Genomic DNA, 24,731 nt, shown 5'->3' on the forward strand with positions numbered 1-24,731 from the left:
TTTATTTTATTTTATAAGTAATAACTATCTATATTAATATTAATATTAATTATGAGCCAATGAATAATTATGTATTATCTTGGTAGGATTTTTTAGATTTTATATAAAATTTGAAAAATACTATCGAAATCCGAGCGCATGTGCGACGGATTAATATGTTTTTTTAAAACAAAAATAAAAAAATATATATATTATCTTTTACTTATGGCTTATTCTTGAAATAAAGTGATAATTAATATTTTCTCAAACAAAAGTGACGATTGAGTGAAGTTGGAGAGATTAGGGGTGTAAATGAGTTGAGTCGTTCACGAATGGTTCTGTAAAAGTTCGACTCAAATTTGAATTTGACCGAGCTTAAGTTGAGCTCGAGTCGACTCGTTTAATATTCAAACCGAGCTCGAACTCATTAACAGAGACTCGCTCGTCAAGCCTTATTAAGGCAGGTTAATTTAATATTTAAAATTATTATTACTTTTAAAATAAGAATAATTTAAAGAGGAGTTTGTGCCTAGAGTATGTTATTTGGTGTGTTTAAGGTCTACTGTTCGAATCCCACTTGTGCATGCTTTTAAGGTCTATGGTTCGAAGTCCGAGCTCAAGTTGAGCCAATGTAGTTTAGTTGATTAGAGGATGATAGATTTATTATTAAACATAAATTGTTAATTTTTATGAACACATGACTTAGACTAGATAAAAATACATAAAAAGATTTTCTATGATGACAAAAGGTGAATACGTTCGCCCCAACGCCCTCGTCAATCTGTCCCAGGACCAAACACTGAGGAGGTAAATCACGGGCTGAAACAGTGACTAGCACATAAGGGAGGCATTTACCTCGACTTTATCGAGATTCAAACCCCATACTTCATGATGACAATATTTCATGCGCTAGTCACTGACCCATCCGAGGGGACGAAGATTTTCTATCTTAGAACATCCACTACATGGCTCTAACGAGGGGAAAGAGCTCCCTCATTTTTGACAATAGGGAGCCACTTTTTCTCTATTTTTTTAATTAATATTTTAAATTTATTTGTTTTAAAATAATAAATTATTAAAAAAATAATTATTTATGAGAAAATGTGAGATTTATAAGGATGTTGTTGGAAGTTTTTTTTTTTATATATATACAGTTACAAGATGGGTAAAATTTTTATGGTACGGATATGATAATGAAGAAATTCATGAAAAGCTTCCTCGACTGTGGAGGTTCTTATTGTCACTTGAGCGTAATCATCTTAATTTTGTATATTAAAATGGCAAGTGGCCAGCGGCAGCGTTCACTTGACTCCGACTAACGACACTTTGTACGACTCTCTCCTTTCCCCACTCGTCCTGCCTTCTCCGCTACTGGTTGGTAAATCCCTTCTCCACTTTTCCCCCTCTCGTTCTCTGGCGCGCGCTTGGTTGGAGCTACTACAGCCGCCGGCCGACATCGAAACTGTTCCCTTGGGATCGGGTGATGCAGCACGGTATGAACTGATCTCCCTCTCCGCCCTCGCCTAAACTTTTTTCCTTGTTTCCTTCTATGCTCTTTTGTTTTGTCATGCCCTCGTTGACTTCCGTTCTCTTCTCGGTCTATCGCCTTGTACGACGTTGAGGAGTTTGAGATCCGAGATATCGTGGCGCGGGTTGTTTCTTGGAACGGAAAGATGTTCTATGTATTTATGTGGTAGCACTTTGCGTCACCTTGGATTTTTCTAGTGCTTTTCGGAGGAAGTAGAATTAGGATCACATGTTTCCCCCCTTTTTTTTTTTTTAATTAAAAGCATTTAGTGACGTTTTATTTTGCTGAATTAGTTTACGGTTTATGGTTGCCGTATCCTATTTAACAATGGAATTTACTTGAAGACGGAATTTTTAGATTGAAGTTAGGAACTCTATTTGAATGCTCCGGCTAGTGCTAGGTTGAATTACTGACATCTAGTTCACTTTTATTCACGTACGTACGTTTGGAATTGATGGAATTAGATGTCTCCTTGTTTCTTTCACTTGCTAGTTTGGCAAATTGATCATTGGTCTGGTTCTAGGTTTCGATATCGATGTGCTTCGCCAAGAAGCTCAGAAACGATGGCTGAAAGCGTCTGAAGTTCTTTTCATCTTAAAAGATTATAAGCGCTATCCTCTCACTCCAGAGCCACCTCACCTTCCACCTAGTAACAAATGTTTTTTGTACTTGTGAAATTAGCATTTTTATCAATGTCCCGTTCCTATCATTTAACATTGTTCTACCTTCTGCAATCTGCTTGGTTTGCCAGGTGGTTCTTTGTTTCTTTTTAATCGTAAGGTACTTAGGTTTTTCCGTAAAGATGGGCATGCATGGCGGAGGAAGAAAGATGGAAGGACCATTGGGGAAGCTCATGAGAGGCTTAAGGTTTGTTGAAGAACCACTCCCTGTTTATATGAATAGCTTGGCAATTTTGCTTCTATTGCACTGGAAATATTATGGAACTAGTTATTGTTGACTAGTTGGAAGCGATCCAAGGGTGAAAGGTGAATTGTTTGCTAATTAGGAATATAGTAGTCAAATTTGTGTTCAAAACTTTAGGATCTTATGATCCAAAATGGCAAACGATACAATCCCAAGTAGGATTTAGATTAGGTTAGGATCTTATGGACCAACGATTCAATCTTAGGCCTGCTTACCGTATGCACATTCAACTAGACATTTAATGGTTGATAAAAGTTACTACATACTATATAAATATGGAAACTAAAAATTTTAATGTATGTTTTTATATATTTACTGTCAGAATAATGTTATTTTTGTTTTATTTTATGTCATTGATAGTTTTAAAAATGTTTATAATAATATATATTGAAAACTAATATAAATTATAAAAGTCAAATATAAATCTAAAATAATTTAATTAAATTGTTGGACCTTACAATTGTGCACTCCAATCCTATGATCCAAATCAATAGATCTCTTCTTGTTCCTAGGTAAGACCTCATTCATGACAACCTGAGTTAGGATTAGTATATGTTGTACTTTCTTCCACATGTTAGGAAGAGAACTATGTTCTTTTTCATTCCATAGCTTAGGAAGAGAGTTATGGTTTCCATTCCACCATTTAGGAATATACCAAGAACAATTATGCATGACATCATGCCGACACCTTCCACATTTTGATAGGTTTATGGAACTCAAGGTGCTGCATCATGAGCAGTTTCCAACATTTATAAACTTTGGTTTTCCATTTGAATTATGGGAAATTTGCAGAAGACACCATTACCCCAGTATAGACTATAGACTGTAGATTGCATCACCTTCAACATGATTGCTATGTTTACAGACCACTGGATGCAACATTAGACATTTAATTTTCATCCTATTTGTGGGAATTTCTCCTGCTTTTTGGATTTAGATTCAGTAGGTGAGAATATATGAATACCAGGGCCGTCTCAAAGTTCCATGAGGCCCTAGGGAAAAAAAAAAAATATTAGGCCTTTAATAATATTTTTTAAAAAGTTAATTTTTGTTATCCTTTTTCATTCAGATTTGGGATCGACAATGGCAGATTTAATTTAAAAAAAAAAATAAATCAAATTTAAAAATTCTCAAGCTCGATGACTATTTTAATTTAATAATATTTCAAAATTGGACTATTACCAACACAAATATATAAGAAAATTCTCATGCAATTACTAATAATCAAGGAAGGAAAAAATACAGATAGAGCACTAATAAGAAAATGAGTAGATGATCAACTAATTACAAAATGAAATGACAGAAAATGAAATTAGGTGTAATTGTAGCTCTATATATGATTTTAGGACTAGAGAATATAATAATTATAATTAATATGTAATTAAATATAGTTGCCATTGCAATTAATTGAAGAGCACCAAGGAAAATTGAAACGAGCAAAATCGGTAGCAAAATCATTGCATTGGAAGCCAGCAAAATCTAAAGAGCACTAAAGCACTGGAATGGAAATCGAAGCAAGCTAAATTGGAGCAAAATCAGCATGTATAATGCAGTCTGGGAACTAGGCAGTATAGCTGTTAAAGGTAAATATTAGTTATTAAATCTATTTTTTTAAAAATAATAATGGGCCCCAATAAAATTGGGGCCCTAGGCATAGGCCTCAATGGCCTATGCCTTGAGCCGGGCCCGATGAATACCATAAAAACTAAGAATGTATTGATACCATATTTTATGTGTAATACTTTAGTTTCAAACCTATTGGTAAAATCAAAGCAGCCAAATTATTTATAGCAGATTACTATATTAAAATTTTGGACTGCAAGCCCACAAGTACAACTATTTGTGTTTCTTTAATGTAGAGAAAAGCTTTATGCATAAAGCTTATATTAAATACGTGTAACCACCTAACTCAATTAGGAATCTGATGTGCCCTTCTAATGCAGTATGTAAAACTGTCATAATATCTGTAATGTCATATCTCAAAAATTAGTTACACCCGCTCATGGCATAGAATGGTAAAATACATTTGAAGGCTAACATGGCAACTGGTATAATTTTTTTTTTTGAGGAAATGATCTAAGATATCATCTTGAGAGGAACAACAATGATACAGTTGATCAGATACAAAAGTAGTGAAACAAGAAAGAGATGACAAGAGACAGATCAACCACATTCATAAGTAGCAAAGTTTGTGACAGCAACTCACTAGAGAAGTTTTTGCCATATATAAAAATCTTGTAGCTAACCTTCCAGCTGATCTAAGTGGAAAAGGAACAACCTGTATGTGGGAAAAACTACACTCAGCCTACTGATGGATCATGGGGGAGCTTATTGACTATCTCCACACCAAGCATACAATAGTTCACATAGTGACATTGCCAGTATAAAAGAGGTGATTCTTTACTCGTCATGGGAACCACATGTAGAACTCTGAAAGCATCAAATGTATTACTTTATCTATATCCTACAGAGCTACTTTGTTATTTTGGGAGCTTACCTCAAATTAGTAGCTACTAGAAGCAGGTTTTTAATGTAAAGCCAGATAGTGTCAAGCCTTCTAGTTGTTATGCCTCTATGTTTAAGTATTTTGTAGTCCCAACTTACTTTATAGGCCCCCATGGTCCCACCTCCTAAATGGTCTCAAGATAGAGATTGAGTTCCTCATATGGAGGAGATCTGCCCTTGCATTGAACATAGATTGAAGGAGGGAGGCTTGATAATTGAGATATCACTATCCTTTCTTATCTTGTTCTTATGTCGAGAGAGATGGCAGCAGTGAGTGAACATGTTGCGACTAGCAAAATTCTTGATTCATGTCAACCAACACCAACTTGTACTAGCATTTTGTATGCCACTTTGTACCAAAATCTTATCACGGCAACCACCGATACTTGGGTCTAGAATGACAATATAAAGTTATAAACCTTTGCATGGTTTCTAGAAAAGATAAGAATATTCCAAGAATGATTGTGAGCTCTGATAGATCATAAAATGTAAGAAATTTGATTAAGATAATCGCACATGTTCAAAGATGAAAACATAACAGATGCCATAGTTGGGACTAACATGACATGTAGGCTGGGTCCTTTACTATCAGCTTATGTTTTGGGGATGTACAATTAAGCTTAACATGCCATCAATGAATAGAATTTGTGAGTATTGGTAACTAAAGAAAGTATCCATGTTAAGTTTTAGTTCATGCTGTTGGAGATTCTAGATCCTCATTTGATAGATAGCAAGAGAAAGTTTGTTACATTCATTATAATAAGGTGTAATTCTATAGAGCAAAAAAATAAGGGAAAACCCTTGTATGATGATTGGGCATTTACAAATAAGATCTGAAGTGGTTCATGGAAGTCCTAAAAACATTCTCTTGATTTGACAAGTGATATTGTCCTAAATATCTTTTACTTATTCTAAAATACCCATGACTCAATAGTTATTAGTAGGGATCTGCTGCATATTATACTGGCCAACATATTTGAATATATTGCACGTGCACATGACAAAATGGTGAATAAATATTTGCAGTCAAAACAAATATCGAATGAGAAATGTGTTTTAAGATGATTAGGGACATGAAGCTGGTCAAGCTCAATTTGTGGTTTTAGAAGAGGTGGAAATAAATTTTGGGGAGTTTTGATCGAAACAAACAAAAAAGAAATTGACTACTCCATTTGATTTTTGTTGTTTTCCTCTTTACTGGAAAAATCCTTGTAGCTCCTCTTTTTCCTGAAAAATTCAAATTGCCGACTGATAGCTGTTACAATTCGAATTGTTATCAGTGTCAACTATCGATTATTGGCTGGAGTAATAAGGCGTGCCTTGCTTATAACTCTTAAATAGAGAACCAGTACGAGCACTACTTTAGTCTTTAGCATGCCTTGCTAAGAAAAAAGAAACTTCTATTTAATGCACGTAACGTAACCTGATATTGATCAGTCTCACAGTTTAAGTTCTGAATGTTGTCAGTATCTTCTTTTCTTGGTTTGTTAATAGAATCTTCAGTTAGCATTTTTTTAAAAATCCTATTTCTCTTGTATGCATGATGTGTCTATGTTTATGAGAAATTAGAAGCTTTCTTTTTTTATTCTACTTTCATAGGTTGGGAATGTAGACACTTTGAGTTGTTATTATGCCCATGGGGAGCAAAACCCTTACTTCCAAAGACGTAGCTATTGGATGCTGGATCCGTAAGTTCACATTTTGTGTTGAATTTTATATAGAGAAGCATGAACCACAATGCAAATTTGTTGGGTTTTGATTAACAATATTTTGCAACTGTCTCTTTAAAACTTCATTTTCCTTTCAGCAAAATCTTGCCATCATAATATTAGACCGGCTTCCCAGTTCCCACCAGGAGAGTTGTCCTTATAATTCTAATTTTTGTTCAGGAAATTCAGTATGTTACTTCTCAATTGTATGCATGATAATACCTGTATTATATATTGAAGCATCTAGATTCGACTATGGCAGTACTCTTCATATTAATGTTTTCTCTTTGTGAAAATTAATTTTCTTTTCATGCTACACGATAGTTTACATCCACAGCTTAGGATATGCACTCATGTCGACATGATACATCATAATTATTGGTATAGGATATATTTTTGACATGACTGATCCAGATTCAGATTAGTAAATTCTAACCTGGAGACTGCTGCCACTTTGGTGTTACTAGCTAGATAAAGGGTTGAAGGAGTGAAAAAATTAGCCATAAAAAGACATCCATGTTTACTCTCAAGTTAAATCTCCAGAACAAAGATTCTACAAAATTCACAAATGTGATAATCATGCATAGCAAACACTCATATTTCAAGAATCATGATATTCAATATACCATTGTTGTCTCTGGCACTTGAACTTTTTATCTACCCTCTCTATACTTGTGTTGGGTACCTACACTTGGACAACGACACGCCAAGTGGACACAATATTGTTGTTGATCATGTCAGAAATTTAAATTGCCATGTCAGACACATGGGTTCATACTTGTATCACATAGTTGTAGTTGAGTCCAAGTAACACAGATTGTTGTCAGATCCTATGATTTTTTTGATACCCAAATGCTCCTCACTTTGGGAGAAAACTATATATGTTCTTCCAGCTGGTACATACAACTGCTATGTTATAATGTAGAATAATATCTTTTTTATGTAGAGGTAACAAATGATACTTTGTTAATGTTTGCAAGTGTCTATTGTTGATATAGACAGGATACCATGTAGCAGGAATAAACAATAATATTCCTCCAGATATTTTCAAACATATTGTGCCTATTGTTGATAGCCAAAAGTACTTTCTGGTATGACTGTTAGGTAATGTACTTGAACATTTCTTTTCAGGGAGTATGAACACATTGTTCTTGTTCACTACCGAGAAGTTGATGAGGTTTGTCACTTAAATCTTTTCACTTCATTATGTTGTCTTAGAAAAAGATCAATGGACAAGATGATGGAAAGACTGTTAAAGTGACAGTAGAAGGCACATTATTAAGACTAGATTCATGTCTCTGGCACTTGCAGATTGAGTTTTTAACCTGATAATCATCATTTTATTCTCTCTTACCCAGGGAAGATATGTTTCTGGATCGACTTCAAACTTCTCCATGCAATCTTATTCAAGTCTCAATCATACTTCAAGTATTATTAATGCAGATAAAGGCTATACATCTGGAACTACTGTATTATATGAACCATCTCAGAGCCCTTATAGTCAAGGATCAACCGAAGAAGTCAGTTCTAAGTTTGTCTTAGAGAACTTTGATACAAACGACTATACTAAATTTGATACACTAGAAAATTCTGATAAGAATTCACAGCCAGAAGTTAACCAAGCAATACGAAGTATTGCAACACAGTTGAGTTTAGATGCTGATGATAATTCCATTTACTTTCAAGAAAATCTACCAGAGTACCTTACTGAGAACGATGATATACAAATCCTAGGACATTTTTCTGATGGACCAAGTGAGGTTTCTTTAGCACATGAAAATCTCCTCGAAGGATCAGATAGAAGACATCAAATTAGTGAAGTTGGAAAGCAGCAAAACTATGCCACTGCTCAGCTGCAAAAAAGCCCAGGTAGTTTTATATATACCCTGATGGTTAAATTACTTGTCATGTATTTTAAGATTTTCTCAACTTTGTTGTTTATCCTTTTGTTTTTATCAATGCTGTCTGTAGCACATGAAATTCTATCTAAATTAAACAAGTCCATCTTTTTCTGATGGATGATCTCCTCTTCTCTCAACTGACAATATATCGAAATCTCTTCCCATTTTTCTCAAAACAGGAGACATACCGTTCCTTGCATGCGTTGAGACATGGAACAATTTTGAAACACCTGCTCCTACTTGAGAGTACATACTCTCACTTAGTGTTACAGTCATATTGGGCCATCTGGAAAGAACCAACAATTTGTTTCTATGGCATCAAATTTTTTTGTTTTGCACCTTTGAATTCTTCTGGCTAATTGCTTCTGTTAGGAAAAAATTACACTATAAGTGTACAATTCATTGAAGCATGTAATATAAATGCTTCAAAGTTCAAACATAAGTATTTGGAAACTACCTATACTTGGACCATCCTATAATCTAATCACTGCAGACCTTGCATGGCAATGCATCCTGTACCGATCACACTTTTGTATGAATTCCGGCCATGATACTGCAAATCTAATTTGAAAATACAAAAGCCACAGTCCTAGTAATTGAGCATTCATGATATTTGACGATATATTTGAGTATTATCAGCTAAGTTTCTCTTCGAAAGACCCCTCTACAATCTCAAATGACAGAGATGATGACATTTATCACCAATCAGATGCACTGATATTTCATATTTAACTATGGTTCTATATATTTTTTTTGTTTTTTTTAACAATATACTAGAGTCATACAGGTCATTTTCAATAATATTCTGGTTTTTTTTTTGCAAACTGTTTTCATGTGCTTGCTAGGACAAGTTGTTGCAAGGGAATGTTGATATCGCACTGTGAATCATCTTTTCTCTTGCTTTCATAATCGTTTGATGGTAAATTGAACACCTGCAATCTTCCTCCAGGTGACCATAAATTGCAACAAAATCAACCATTATGTTTAGAATCTTCTTCATGGACAGATGTACTCCAGAACTCAAAATCTGTGGGGATGGATTCTCATGGAAGAAGTTCCAATTTCTTGGCCACCAATGGGATTCCTGATTCTTCCATCTCCATAGTAAGTGCACCTAAAACTGGCTTTTATTTAGAACGACTTTGTATCATGGATCAGCAAGGTTACTCTTAGTTTGTTTGATATGGAACATATATTTGTGCTCCCACTTGAGGAGTTGTAGTTTGTAAAACAGCCAAAATATGGCTATTCTGTTGCATATCTTTGTCAGACTATTCAGAGAACTCCAATATGCTATGTGGTTATCCTGATCTCACCATTTTATGTGAGAATTAAAATGTTTACCATGATTTCTACTTTCTGATCATCACCTTTCTTTTGGAATAATATGCTGATTTGTGTTCCTTTATAGGATCCATTACCTACTTTTTCAGGGAGGGAGAATATTTCTACTTATTCGTTTGGTCCATCTGAGAATTTGAGTTCTTATACAGCAGAAGACAGTCCAAATGATCATGAAATTTCTGAGACTGATTTACGTCTCCAACTATCTGCTACGAGAAGATTTCTTTTAGGCTTTGAGAACTCCATTGAATCACCTATCACTAGTTCTCAACTCAAGATGTTTGGAGAACACAATTCATCTTTAGGACGTACTTTTGAAGTTATAAAAGAAAATAGTTCTGATTGGATTGGAGCTGTTCCCATATCTCTGGGAAACAGTACATGTTTGGCAGATTTCTCAAGTATTTTTGATCAGAGTCAATTTGGAGCTTCTCTTGAAACAGATTTAAGTTTGACTGTGTCACAGAAACAACGTTTCACTATACGGGAAGTCTCCCCAGAATGGGCATTTTCTTATGAGAGCACCAAGGTATACTTTTCATCTCTAGAATTTGTTAATTGCTGAACTTGTTACTGATACTTGATAATGAACTGTTGTTAATAATGATTTATGGATCAACAATAAAACTGGCCCTATTGCAAGGTTAAGCTTCCTTTTGTTTAAATAGGATCAAAACAAAACAAAAATGATTTTGATATCTTATTCTCACATGTTTCTATTAATTATCTTGTTAAATATGTAGAACTACTTTTTTAATATACTTAAAGACTTACAAAGAGAACCATTTCAAGTGTATGCAGCTTTCTTTGCTCTGTTGAGCTGAGTTATTATCAGTTATATTTTGACACAACAATGTGGTGTTCAGGTTATCATTACAGGAGATTTTCTTTGCAATCCGCTGGAGTCTTCCTGGGCAGTCATGTTTGGTGACATTGAGGTTCCACTTGATATTGTCCAGGAAGGGGTACTCCGATGCCAGGCTCCTCAACATAATGTTGGTAAAGTTACTCTATGTATCACATCTGGCAACAGGGAGTCCTGCAGTGAAGTGCGAGAATTTGAATTTCGGGCTAAGCTGACCATTTCTAACTATATAGATCCTTTATCCACTGTTGGTACTGCAAAAGATTCTGAAGAAATATCGCTTCTTGCTAGACTTTCTCAAATGCTACTGTGTGAATATGATAGTTCAACAATAGCAGTAGGTTCTGTGGACAATCAAGAGAAGTCTAGAAAACTCAAAGCAACACATGAGCATTGGAAGCAAATTATTGAGGCACTTGGTTATGATAATTCACTAGATATCAAAGACTGGATTATGCAAGAACTATTAAAAGACAAGCTGCTTAACTGGTTGTCAACAAAACATCAAAACAACAAACAAGCAGGCTGTTTGTTATCCAAGCAAGAACAAGGCATTATACACCTGATTTCTGGTCTTGGATACGAGTGGGCTTTAGGTCCAATCCTTGAGCATGGTGTTGGCATCAATTTCCGTGATGCGAATGGATGGGCGGCACTGCATTGGGCTGCACACTGTAGCAGGTAATTAAAATTGTTTGGCATAAGCATCTACTAGTATTGAAGATTTGATGTGTCAGTTCTTGGACTCATGGTTGTTTTTTGGACCAGTATTGTCTTGCTTCATTCTGCAATGTCTGCTTTCTTGGCACAAAGAATGATCTAGCCAAGTTTCCTTCACAAATAAGAAAATGTCTTTTTCGTCCAACATTTTGCTAAATTTTAATTTATGAATTATTGAGGTCTCTTGCTGATATAGATGAAACTATTTTCTTTCGCAGAGAGAAAATGGTTGCTGCGCTTCTTGCTGCTGGTGCATCTGCTGGATTAGTCACAGATCCCACTGCACAAGATCCAGTTGGAAAAACACCAGGATTCCTAGCATCTGCTAGAGGCTACAAGGGTCTTGCTGGATATCTTTCAGAAGTTGCTTTAGCTAATCATCTATCTTCTCTAACTGTAGAAGAAAATGAGATTTCTAAGGGTTCTGCTGAGGTCGAAGCAGAAAGAGCAATTGAAAGCATATCTCAACGGAGTGTCAAAAAGCATGGTGAAACAGAAGATGAACTTTCGCTGAAGGATTCTTTAGCAGCTGTAAGAAATGCAGCTCTAGCTGCAGCACGCATACAAGCTGCCTTCCGTGCACATTCTTTCAGGAAGAGGCAGCAAAATGCTGCTCTCAGTCTGAGTTATGATGATTATGGCTTGACTCCAGGAGACATACAAGGGTTCTCAGCCATGTCAAGGATTCATAGGCCTTCTTATAATCCACAAGATCAGAATTTCGATAGAGCAGCTCTATCTATCCAGAAAAAGTATCGGGGTTGGAAGGGACGCAGAGATTTTGTTACTTTGCGCCTTCACACAGTGAAGATACAGGTTTGCTGTTCTTTCTTTTTGTTATTTTTATTTGGTGCATGCTTATGTGATATTTCATTCAAACAGGTATGCAGCAATTCATACCCTATTCAACTCTTGCATCCTTTTTGAGTTCCAAACTAACTTGCAAAATTCTCATATTTTCCATCACTGTCGAAACCTGTTAAAATGTTTCTGCAATGCAGAAATGAACCTGCATGATGAAGCTTCTCATATTGGAACAATTTGTTTTGTTAAATTTCTTTTGGCATAATTTTTTTAAGAAAACAATAAAGTATCTTAGCTTACCTACTATGTCCATCAACACATAATTCTTATCTCATCCTGTTAGGGATCACATCAATATTTATGTTACTTGCATTCTGGAAACAACCTCTTGCAAAAAAACAGGGTAAGGCTGCGTACAATGAATCCTTTCCCGGGACCCCGCATGGTGGGAGCTTCGTGCACCGGGTTGTCTTTTTTTTTTTTTTTGCATTCTTGTGATGAATTCTTCAGCTAAGTTGTTATATTACAATTTCTCACCTGTCATGACTAGATTGTTTTCCAAAGCTTCTATGTAGCTCCAAAGTCCCTTTTTTGAAGAAAATCAGCTTGAATGTTTTTAGTTAAACCTTTTCTTAGCTTATGATATGTTGTACAGATAGAAGTCATAGACGCAGAGAAAAAGAGGCCAAGCACATTGCTTTACAGAAGATAAAATGTCTGGCAATTTTTATGATATAAAATAACTTTTACCCTTTGGTCTGTATTGACAGGCTCATGTAAGAGGTCATCAGGTAAGAAAGAAGTACAGAGAAATCATATGGACAGTTGGTATCATTGAAAAGGTTATATTACGGTGGCGGAGAAAAGGAGCTGGCCTACGGGGGTTTCGAGCTGAGCCAGAAATTGCCAATGAAGAGGAAGATGATGACATAGCTAAGGTTTTCAGGAGGCAAAAAGTGGATGCAGCTGTTGATGAAGCTGTTTCAAGGGTTCTATCGATGGTAGACTCCCCTGATGCAAGGCAGCAGTACCGACGCATGCTGGAAAGATACCGTGAAGCAAAGGTCTGTCAAGTATAAAAACAGATACATGGATATATTTTGAATATGATTTGTTGGGTAATTAATATTTGCCATTACCATGACATGATTTATCTGTCCCTTGATTCAATCAAATGAGAATGCCTCTCGTATGTAAATTGCAAGAACCTGAAAATGCTGAAAATACATTATTTCTTAATATTTTACCAGCCTTTAACTCTATATAAAGTTTTCTTTAGATAATATATAATGACAGTGCCGACCTCCATTTTTGATGATGACAAGTTTTGAACCCAAGACAATGGCGACATTTCCTAAGGTCCCTACAGCTAGTTAGCATTTCCTCAACTCTATATGAAGTGCATACATACTTTTTTAATTATTGCTCCAGATCAAGTCATTCATCATCATCACTGCAAAATCCATGCTCTAACCTCGATAGACTTTCAGTTAGGAGTCTTTAGGTGCCGAATGTCATCTTAGCCTTACCCCAAACCACTTTTTCTATTGACTTCACAGCTTAATGATATGGAGGGCTATCCGTTCTACCTGTACAAACACTGCCATTTTAATTAGATGATGATGCTTTAATTACCATGTAAATGCGTGGTTGCATCCTAAAAGATTCCTTGTTTGCTAAATTCAATGTCTTCTCCATTTCTCATCTAAACCTGAACTTTCTTTGATCTTTCATTTTCTAAACTGCATTACCAATCAATAGATTTCCTCATATAGTGTGTGTATAAACACTGCAGTGCTAACTTCCTAGAATTTCTTTTGCACAACCAACAGGCTGAATTGAGCAATTCGGATGAAGCCACATCAGAACTTGTAGATGACTGTGAGGTTGCCGATATGACTTTATTTACTGACTCAGATCAATCAAACATCTACTGGACTACTTAGACAGTGATGTATTTACGAGAATGTTAATAGCTATTTTTTAAAAAAGTTTTCATGGTATTTGACAGCTTATCGATAGAAGTTTGGTGTAAATTATTGATGCTATTGTAGATGTAAAAACACTACCTAGTGGTGCTTGTAATTTGAACAGAAGTTCAGAAAGTGTTCTCAAATCAGTAAGGAACTCTCTTCCTTTAAGTTGTTTGCTTATCGACAAAAGCTGTGAATTATTTCCAGACATCATTCGTGTATAAATTTTAAAGTATTATTTTGTATGTATAATTTCATAGTGATATTGAATCGCCTGTTATTAAATGTATTCTTAAATTTACCAAATCATATTTAGGTGATGTTAGTTTGTATTTTATGTACTATTAAATTGTATCGTAAACAATATTAAATTATATTTTAACTGTCACTAATTTTTTGAAATATTATTAATTAAATCTATCATACTTATTATTAATTTTTAGTTTGAATGTTATTAAATAAATCGTTTTAAGATTTATAAGCAAATAAAAGACCATCATTTTACCTGGATTCTTTGAGCACTAAAAAGGTATCCCGTTAAATACATGTTGAAGTTTAATATGAGTTTTTAAATTTTAAACAGATATAATTTGAGATTTAAAATCAGGCTCTAGTTGTTATCATGTATGTATAATTTAAAAATTTATATTTATTACAGATGCAATCATAACCGTCAATATTTATCCCTAAATTTCGATGTTTAAATTCTGTTTAGGACCTATTTATTATTTTTGATAATTTTTATATTTCTGTAATTTTTAGAGAGAATTTGTGTTAATCCGTATTTTTATTTGAGCTAATTATTTTTATTTTCTGTAAAATTTATTTTCTTTTTTTATAATGTTAAAATTAATATCTGTTAATTGTAATTATCATAATTTATTATGATCTATATAAGAGTGTATTAACCCTTTGAATTTTAATAAAAAAAATTTTTGTTTTCTTCTTTTTAATCTTCTTCTCAACTTTTTTTTCTTTTCGTATCAGCTCCCAGGGGACGAAAGAAGAATAAGGAGACAAAGATTCAAATGATATATCAACATACGTTTTTATTTTAATTACGTTTTTTTAAATGTGAATTATTAAATTCCTCCTCCGATCATTTTTAAATTATTAAATTCGAATATATTCAATTTACGTAAAATAATTTTACGTGAAAGAATATTGTATATTAGGATTTTCTCGACAGCCGTTTGTCTTTTAAATCTTATTTTGTTGTTTATATTTTGAATAAAATTAATTTTATATTTTATATGACACGTAGATTAGCGGATCCACATTTTATTTCTGGAGGAGCATCGAACCGGAATAAAGTTTGGTTAGGTTTTCTATCGGTTGTGCTTGAGCGGCGGCGAATTCCGATTCGGGCGTTCGGAGGACTCTTGCTCGACGCGCAGAGGTGAGTTGATAGTTAAAATTTTCCTTCGTTCTTCAATTATTATTCCGTCCTTCAGTGCATTCGCTTGCGTGCTAGGACGAATTTAAGGCTTTTTCTTTCAATTTATCATATATTTGCTGCAAAATATTATCCGTTATCTGTAGATTAGGATGAACTCACAGTAATTGCATACAAATTTCAAGTTTCGACCAACAAAATCGTTGAGTCATGGTTATGGCATCCTCTTATTAACACCCTGGCCACGATTCAGAAATTACTTAGATCTGTGTTGGAGAAAAGCGTTGCTAGATCTAAAGGTAACTTGATCTAGCAATGGATAGTAATCGCCCATAGCATGGAAAAGAGAAGAAAAAGCGAAAGATTGAGATACAGAGTTTCTAGATCTAAATCCTGTAGAGATTGCTTATTTTGAAATCTGAAAAGGAATAACACCTGGCCAACCCACATGGCAAAGTCCCTTAAAATGATCCTTAAAGTGTAACACATTGGAGTACATAGGTTGGGTTAGACAAAAGTCAAAAAGGTGATAAACATTCCTTTGAGCTTTGCACAAGTTGCCTTGCTATGGGCATTAAGTAAAGCAAAGCTAACAATAAAAAGTGTCTTTGATTAGCAAATTACCTAGTTGTGTTTGTCCCGACTATTTGTCACCAACTATATGAATAGTGTTCCTCCATTGAGATTTATGTTTAGCTGTATCAATAATAATATTCATTTATCCACATTGGCCCACAACAATTCGAGAATCTTCATTAATTTGCATCACGTTTGGGTGTTGATATGATGGATCCCTTCTAGGTGACAAAAATATCCCTGATAATTGATTAAATTTTCTAGATCACCATCTCATGCACAAGAGCTTGGACTTGAGCTAGTTGAACTAAAGATGGGATTGCCACTGAAGATTGAACGTTTCTATCAGTTTCTGAGATAATCACACTGGTTATACTTTTCAAATTTGTATTAATTTTTGAGCTTGGTGGGCCAGGGTTGGATTGTAATTGGGTTTTGCTTTGAACATATTCCATGGATTAGTGAGGTTCCTGAACACAGTCTGTACTTCTTCTGTTGTTTACCCTCCCTGAATTGGATGTGAGCTCTTGGAAGCAGAAACATAAACCATAGATTCAATTCTGGCACAAACTGTGCTCGGGAACCATGCCAATACTTGGATTTATTTCCTTCCAAGAGAGTAAACACAACATAAGCATGGGCACACATTGACTTGGTTCAGATTTTGTCATTTTGCTAAAATCCAGCTCGACACAAGACTTTTGGGTTCGGAAGCAAACCAAAATATGAAATTGTTGAAAGACACAACCTGGTCCAATTCTCATTTCTATTTTTTATATTTTTTAGAATGCTATATTAATTTGTGTTTGATTGAGTCAAATATAGTTGGACTAAGTGATACTAGGTAGGTTTCAGTTGATTTTATATGATTGATAAATTCATTCATTCCTTTTCATCTGAGCTTGGGATCGCTATTATGGGTTTTTTCTTTCTATATGTAATCATAAATTCGAATCATATATATATATATTTAAATTAATAATTAAGTTGATTTTTTCTTAAAAAAAATCATCAAAATCCTAGTTGAGATATGAAATAAAATTTCAAAACCTGATCAAATTGGGAAAAACAAATCTAGCCCGGTTAATTCCAGATTGTTCAGGTTTTTGCCCAAATCTAACAAGTGTTCCAGCACAGCTAGGCCTTCCATTTAGATACATTTATAGAGAAAAGACAGCATTCACTGACCAAATGTTGCCCAACCTGTTCAAGGATAGCTGTGGTGCATCCCCGGACTGACTCTTGTGGCCTTGCTTACTTTACATCTTGTGCTATCCAACGGTACTAAGGATCAGATGAGAGAAAAAGGCAAGAAGAGAAGCATGGAAAAAGGAGGCACTGTTTTTTTCTGATACCAAGATTGAGGGAAGGGAAGAGGAGAGAACCAGAAATCAGTTAACGTTCGCCAGTAGAATGCCTTTAACATTCCACAAGATGCTTCTGTAATAATGTGAATCTGTTGGATAACCATTGCTGACAATGGTGTTTGATTACAACTCTTTAACATTAGAACTTTGTGATTCTTACTGTAAAGTCTAAGAGGGAGCGTAAAGCAACATCTGAAATGCCAAGGTACTTAGATGTGACATCACTTGATATTTAAACATGCTTAAGAAGTCTCAATTATCATTCTGTGTCTAAGGGGTGGAATTTCTTCCTCAGCCCATTATCTTTATTCTGATATCCTTTGATATTGTCTTCTTTCAATACGGCCCTTCAAGTCCATCATTGTTAGAGGTGAGAGACATACCATGATAAAGTTCTAGAGGGAGACAAACCAAAATGCAAAGGCTTAGGTGGGATATCTCTGGGTATTTAGCATACGTAAGAAGCCTGACTTAGCAATGTGGTATTAAGGATAAGAGTCAAACCTCATCTCATCCTCTTTACCACCTTTGACATGTCTTCTTTCAACACTCATCTCAAGGGTTTGTCTCTATAACCAAATATTCAAGCATGGAATCAAGAAGAAAGTGTAATTATTTCAAGATAAGAATGCAGGATTGGGCGGGTGAAGTGAGATGCGATAGAAGAATGAAGGTACAATAGGAAATCCTAGTATTATAGCACCAATAATCAAGTCTGATATTCTCTGTTCATGCAGCTGCCTTTGGACAGCTTGGGTATGCCTAAGTTACTCATTACTGGTGCACGCGTGGAGTCCCTTTTGCTACTTGCATGTAAATTTAGATGCAATGTTACTCTTGTTCGCTGTTTTTATTGTTTAATAAACTTAAATCTTATATGAACAATAAATGGGTTGTTCAGTGAGTTCTGACCAATATCTTAACAACTTAAACTAAGCAGTGGTATTGTCCATTTTCCTCTTTTGATTCTGCAGCCAAAATTCACTAAAGAAAAAGGACAGTATCTTGGTGTTACACCGAATAAGTCCTAACTTTTAATTTGATTTGTTTCTTATGTTGGTGCAGCGGGGCTGGCAAGAGGGAGGTGAATTGCTTGCAATCAAAGAGTATACCCTCCTTAAAGAACTTTAACTCAAAAATAAAAGCAACAAGAGTAATTAATTAAATAACAGAAACAAAAAGAGAGACGACTTAGCTATTTGACTTGGTTACAACCGAGACGGTTGTTAATCTAATGCGGTTGGAAAGCGTATTAAAAGAGTCTCTTTCTCTGACGGCAGAGAAGCCTTTTACACAATTGGAAGCACAGAAGTTGCTTAGAGAAATAAAGTATTGAGTTGTTTTTTCGTTGCTTGCTCGAGGCCCTTTTATATTGGGATTCCAGAGCTTATCAGATCACCTGATCTTCAGGATCAGGTTTTGACTCGAGAGGGATCGGTCGATCGATCCCCAAGTTCGGTCGATCGAACCTGTGTACTTGTCCAGCCTTCCATCCTGATGCAGTCTGTGTGGATCGAGCCTGCGTTCGGTCGATCGATCCCATTGTTCGGTCGACCGATCAGCCAACGGTCTTTCCCTGAGCTGGCCTGATCAGAATGCTTGACTGAATCTTGGGTTTATCTTCGGTTCGGTCAACCGATTAGAGGGTCCGGTCGACCGATCAACCAACAGTTGGTTGCTGACGTGTCTGCTGATGTATCACTAACGGCTGCCTTCTGTCGATAGGGGTTCGGTCGACCGATCATGGCGTTCGGTCGACCGAACACTTGTCAAGTCAACTCTCGGTTGACTTGCTCTGGTTCGGTTTGCTTGGATGATTTCGGCCAATCGGAATAGGGTTCACCCGAACCCAATTCCCGGCCTTCTCCTCGAGCAGTCTTCCGTCCCGGCTTTACGTCCCTCGAATGCCGCGCACGTTCTTCACGCCCACCGGTGTACTCTTCCGCAGCTCTCTCTTCCTTCGGACGCACCGAGTTCGTCGGCTTCCTTCCCGTGCCGTCCTTTTCGCTAGCTGCGTCTTCCGCTCGACTTCCTGTGCTCCTAAGCTCCTGCACACTTAGACACAGGGATCAGATAAACAGGACCTAACCTAAACTTGGTTGATCACATCAAAACAACCACGGGGTCCAACAATCTTCCCCTTTTTGATGTGCATCAACCCAAGTTTAAGTTAGGGTAAAAACAAACAAATAGTAATTTTAAGAAAATTATGAAACTAACATTTTAAGCATAAAATTTAAAAAAAAAAAAAAAAATTTAATTTTCCTAACTCCCCCTAAATTTGTTACTTAAGTCTCCCCCTTTGATCACAACAAAAACGGGGAAAAAAATTTTCTAAGACATTTTGAAAAAATTTGCTAAGTGAAAATTTAATATTATTTTCAGAAAATCTTAATTAAAAAAAAATGAGAATTTTTCTAAGTAAAACTTTCAAGAAATATTTTTCTAGATAAAAAAAATATTTTTGAAGAATTTCTAAGGAAATGTTTAAAAACTTTTCAAAGCATTATTTAATTCTAATTTTAATGCTTTTATCATAAAGTTAATTAAACATTTTATTTCGATATTTCGGCTTTCAGGTCGTGGCGAGGCATTAGGCTTTCTTGGTTAGAAAACTTCATAAAGAAATTCATTGTTTAATTTTCTCACTGTAAGCTTTTAATTAAAAGAAAATTTTAAACTAGCAACGATTTTGGAACCCAGTAAAGGTTCCTTCCTATAGGGTTGGTCAAAAACTTAGAGGGTACATATCCTTTAGGTATTCTTCTAAGTTGACCTTGATGTTTTTTTACATACCAGTTTAATTTTCCATAAACATTAATTTTTGATTTTTTGAAAAGCATTAGTTTTTAAACATGAATTTTCAGTTTTTAATTTTTCAATTTCCAAATTTAATTTCTCATTTTCTAAATTCAAATTTTCTAACATTGTTTTTAAATTGACAATTTCTTTTTCTGATTTGACTAAGTCTTTAGTAAGTACTTTGATAAATTTAAAAGACTTTATCAAAAGACTGAGAAGGAGTAAGATCACGTACCTTACTTACTTCACTTAGTGATGCTCCCCCTTCATCGTAGCTTTCTTCTTCTGATTCTCCCCCTTGATCAATGCTCATTTCTGAGTCCGAGTGATTTTCGAAGAGATGGTTAGCCACCAGTGCTAGTCCCGAGAAAGCTTCGCCTTCTTACTCGGAGGATGAAGAATCATCCCATGTAGCCTTCAGACTCTTGCGTGTGGAGGACATCGGTTTTTGAGGCTTCTCTTTGTTCTTTTTCTTCAATTTGGGGCAGTCATCCTTGATGTCCCCTTCCTCGTTGTAGTTGTAGCATCGGACCGTCCTTCTGTTGCGTTGATGCTTTCTCAATTGCGATTTAAATTTATTAGTTTTAACGAATTTATTTAGCTTTCTTACCAATAATGCTGCTTCGTTTTCATTGATCGAGTCTTCGGAGTCAGAACCGTTTATTCTTGTCTTTAAGGCAATGTTTTGACTAGTCTTCTCTACTCCATTGGGTTCTGTAACTTGAGATTCGTGAAGTTCAAAAGTAGAAAACAAATTTTCTAAAGTACTTACCTCGAATTCCTTAGAGATGTAGTACGCATCTACTAAGGACGCCCATTCTGAAGTTCTGGGGAAGACATTGAGCGCATACCAGATCGAATCTCGGTTCGTTACTTCTTCTCCAAGGTTACTTAGTTGAGTTATTAGCTCCTTAATCCTTGCTTGGAGTTGCGCTACCTTCTCGTCGGTGTTCATCCGGAGATTCGTTAGTTGTGTCCGAAGGATGTCGTGCCTCGCTAGCTTTGCTTCCGAGGTACCTTCGTGGAGTTCTAGAAATTTCTCCCAGAGGTCTTTTGCGGAGTCGTAGCTTTCGATCCGACTTACCTCCTGGGGCGGAAGAACGCTGAACAAGTGGAACTCAACCTTTCCGTTAGCCACAAAATCAACTTGCTCCTTCGTCCATTGACATTCTTCTTTGTCTTTTAGAGCTGTAAAACCATATTTCATTGTAATAAGAATGTCAAAATCCGTTTTAAAGAATACCTCTATTTTTCGCTTTCATGTAGTGAAATCTCCGTCGAACTTTGGGGGATGAATGTTCGCGCCGGCCATTGTCCTGATCTTTATGCTTCAGACGGCGGTTAGTCCTTCTGAGGCTGTTGGGTTCTGATACTACTTATTGGTGCAGCGGGGCCGGCAAGAGGGGGGTGAATTGCCTGCAATCAAAGAGTATACCCTCCTCAAAGAACTTCAACTCAAAAATAAAAGCAACAAGAGTAATTAAATTAAATAATAGAAACAAAAAGAGAGACGATTCAACTATTTGACTTGGTTACAACCGAGACGGTTATTAATCCCAGGCGGTTGGAAAGCGCACTAAAAGAGTCTCCTTCTCTGAAGGCAGAGAAGCCTTTTACACAATTGGAAAGCACTGAAGTTGCTTAGAGAAATAAAGTATCGAGTTGTTTTTTCATTGCTTGCTCGAGGTCCTTTTATATAGGGGTTCCGGAGCTTATCAGATCACCTGATCTTCGGGATCAGGTTTTGACTCGAGAGGGATTTGTCGACCGATCAGCCAACGGTCTTTCCCTGAGCTGGCCCGATCAGAATGCTTGACTGAGTCTTGGGTTTATCTTCGGTTCGGTCGACCGATCAGAAGGTCCGGTCGACTGATCAACCAACAGTTGGTTGCTGACGTGTTTGTTGATGTGTCACCAACTGCTGCCTTCTGTTGATAGGGGTTCGGTCGACCGATCATGGCGTTCGGTCGACCGAACACTTGTCAAGTCAACTCCCGGTTGACTTGCTCTAGTTCGGTTTGCTTGGGTGATTTCGACCAACCGGAATAGGGCTCACCCGAATCTAATTCCCGGCCTTCTCCTCAAATAGTCTTCCGTCCCGGCTTCACGTCTCTCGAACGCCACGCACTTTCTTCACGCCCACCGGTGTACTCTTTCGCAACTCTCTCGTTCTTCGGACGCACCGAGTCCGTCGGCTCCCTTCCCGTGTCGTCCTTCTTGCTAGCTGCGTCTTCCACTCGACTTCCTGCGCTCCTAAGCTCCTGCACACTTAGACACAAGGATCAGACAAATAGCACCTAACCTAAACTTGGTTGATCACATCAAAACAACCACAATGTATCTTGAATATAACTAGTACCTTAAGCTCGTAACTCTCAGCATATCATATGAATTAAGAATTAAACTTGGCTTCTAAAAGTATAACATAGTTTTTATTGTCTCAATCCAGGTAGATTTCATTTGGAGGAAGAGTTCCTCTAGGCCAGCACACAGCTCTATGGCAAAGCACCATCCTGATCTTATTATGTGCCGGAAGCAGCCAGGGATTGCAATTGGCCGCTTGTGTGAAAAGGATGACGGGAAGTGTGTTGTTTGTGATTCTTATGTTCGCCCCTGTACACTTGTGCGCATTTGTGACGAATGCAACTACGGTTCATTCCAAGGAAGGTGTGTCATATGCGGCGGAGTTGGAATTTCTGATGCCTACTATTGCAAAGAATGCACACTTCAGGAGAAAGACCGTGATGGATGCCCCAAGATTGTCAATCTTGGAAGTGCCAAGACGGATCTCTTTTATGAACGCAAAAAGTATGGATTTAAGAAACGTTGATCCATCTTCTCTATTTGCACTGATATTGTAGTTTATTGTTAGAATTTATGTGTGCTTTAACATTCCTTTTGTTGCTACAGCAAACCACTAAGCTGTGTTTATTGTGTTGTAACGGTATGCTATAATATCACATATATGGATGATCTAGGATTTATTCTTATTATAATTCTATTATATGGTGAATTAATTTTGATTATATGGGAACATTTAGATGGTAGAGTTTCTAATATGAAGGGGAATTTTTGTGCAATTATAAGGTGCGTAATAGTTTTTTAATAGATCGTATGTGGCTTCGTATAGTCAATTATTTGAAATATGATTTTGCTGAAAAATCATACATGAAATTTTAGAATTCTCAAGGTGTATCAATGTTTTATTATTCTCTAAAGGCATACTAAATCACAATTTTATCCCTGTATAGAAAGACATACTAAATTATGATTTTATCCTTTGCATAGAAATTTTCTATTTTTTTTTTCTCTGGTTGAATGCATGCAATTTCTCTTCCTGTTTTTTCTCCTAATTTAAATTAAATTAATTTAAACACTATTTAAATTTTAATAAATAATCCTCCATATTTATTTCTTTTAATTTTAAAACTTTAATAAAAACTAAAAAATATATAAAAAGAATATTAATAAAATATTCAAAAACTTTTCCCTATTTTTTTAATATCTTCAATTTTTAATATGTAATTATAAAAAATAATAAAAATAAAATTAATAACCAGAGTTAATTTTATTAATAAAAATAATAAAAAAGTAAAAAAATCATCTTGGTGTTGTTTGAACAACATCATATCATAGTGGTGGTAAAGAGAGCTTATTTAGACTCATATTTACCTAATAAAAGAATTAATCCGATCGAAACTCTTTAAATTCATCAATAGATTTTGATCGAATGCATAAAAGATAGATATAGTAAAAAATTTTGATCCTAAGTCTCCTACATGAAGTTATAAGTCCGTGTCAATTTATGCATAGTTTGAAACTTTCAAACCTTTTAAGTAATGTTGGAAATCCTTCACGATAAAAACAGAGGATACATTTGGACTCCCGAGCACTATAGAAATATACATGAGTTGGAATGAGCCCTATCAGTACTCTCTAAGTCCATCAATGAATTTTGATCAAAACCCATGACTTGGATTTTTGAAATTTTATAATGAGATAGAAATGTAGAGTGTGTAGAAGGAAAATATGGTGAGAAATCCTAATTCTGAGTCTCCTACTCAAAGTTATAGATTTATGCCAATTGATACAAAGTTTGAAACTTTTAAACCTTCCGGGTAATGTTGGAATCTTTTATGATGATAATGGAGGGAACTCTTGTACTCTAAGACACTATAGAATCCTATAGAAGTTGGAATTAGTCTGATCTTAACTCTCTAAGTCCATCAATGAGTTTTGACTGAAACATATTGATGGACCTAAACGACTTAGATTTATGAAAGTTTATAGTGAAATGAAAGTGGAGAGTGTGTAGAAACTATATATGGTAAGAAATCT

At 35.7% G+C, this 24,731-nt stretch overlaps 2 protein-coding genes across 2 annotated transcripts; both read left to right on the forward strand.

Annotated features, from left to right (window-relative positions):
• Positions 1-1,277: 1,277 nt before the first annotated feature.
• Positions 1,278-14,420, forward strand: LOC122022656 (calmodulin-binding transcription activator 4-like). The gene is made up of 12 exons (XM_042580709.1): positions 1,278-1,472; positions 2,031-2,156; positions 2,259-2,374; positions 6,536-6,624; positions 7,777-7,822; positions 8,004-8,514; positions 9,496-9,650; positions 9,958-10,419; positions 10,757-11,436; positions 11,694-12,291; positions 13,050-13,343; positions 14,112-14,420. Exons 1-12 carry the CDS (start codon positions 1,463-1,465, stop codon positions 14,223-14,225), a joined length of 3,201 nt encoding a protein of 1,066 aa, XP_042436643.1. The 5' UTR covers positions 1,278-1,462; the 3' UTR covers positions 14,226-14,420.
• Positions 14,421-15,502: 1,082 nt separating this feature from the next.
• On the forward strand, positions 15,503-23,419 carry LOC122022664 (PHD finger-like domain-containing protein 5A). Its single transcript, XM_042580719.1, has 2 exons — positions 15,503-15,651; positions 22,843-23,419. Exon 2 carries the CDS (start codon positions 22,891-22,893, stop codon positions 23,221-23,223), a length of 333 nt encoding a protein of 110 aa, XP_042436653.1. The 5' UTR covers positions 15,503-15,651; positions 22,843-22,890; the 3' UTR covers positions 23,224-23,419.
• Positions 23,420-24,731: the final 1,312 nt, after the last annotated feature.

The sequence above is a fragment of the Zingiber officinale genome, chromosome 1A (genome assembly GCF_018446385.1).
Source record: "Zingiber officinale cultivar Zhangliang chromosome 1A, Zo_v1.1, whole genome shotgun sequence".
Lineage (NCBI taxonomy): Eukaryota > Viridiplantae > Streptophyta > Magnoliopsida > Zingiberales > Zingiberaceae > Zingiber > Zingiber officinale.

What these genes read in the sequence shown, in the direction of transcription:
- LOC122022664 (XM_042580719.1), top strand. Translation starts at nt 22,891, where the DNA reads ATGGCAAAGCACCATCCTGATCTTATTATGTGCCGGAAGCAGCCAGGG.
- LOC122022656 (XM_042580709.1), top strand. An exon ending in AAGCTCATGAGAGGCTTAAG is followed by an intron (nt 2,375 to 6,535) that starts GTTTGTTGAAGA and finishes CTACTTTCATAG; the next exon opens with GTTGGGAATGTAGACACTTT. An exon ending in ACTACCGAGAAGTTGATGAG is followed by an intron (nt 7,823 to 8,003) that starts GTTTGTCACTTA and finishes TCTCTTACCCAG; the next exon opens with GGAAGATATGTTTCTGGATC.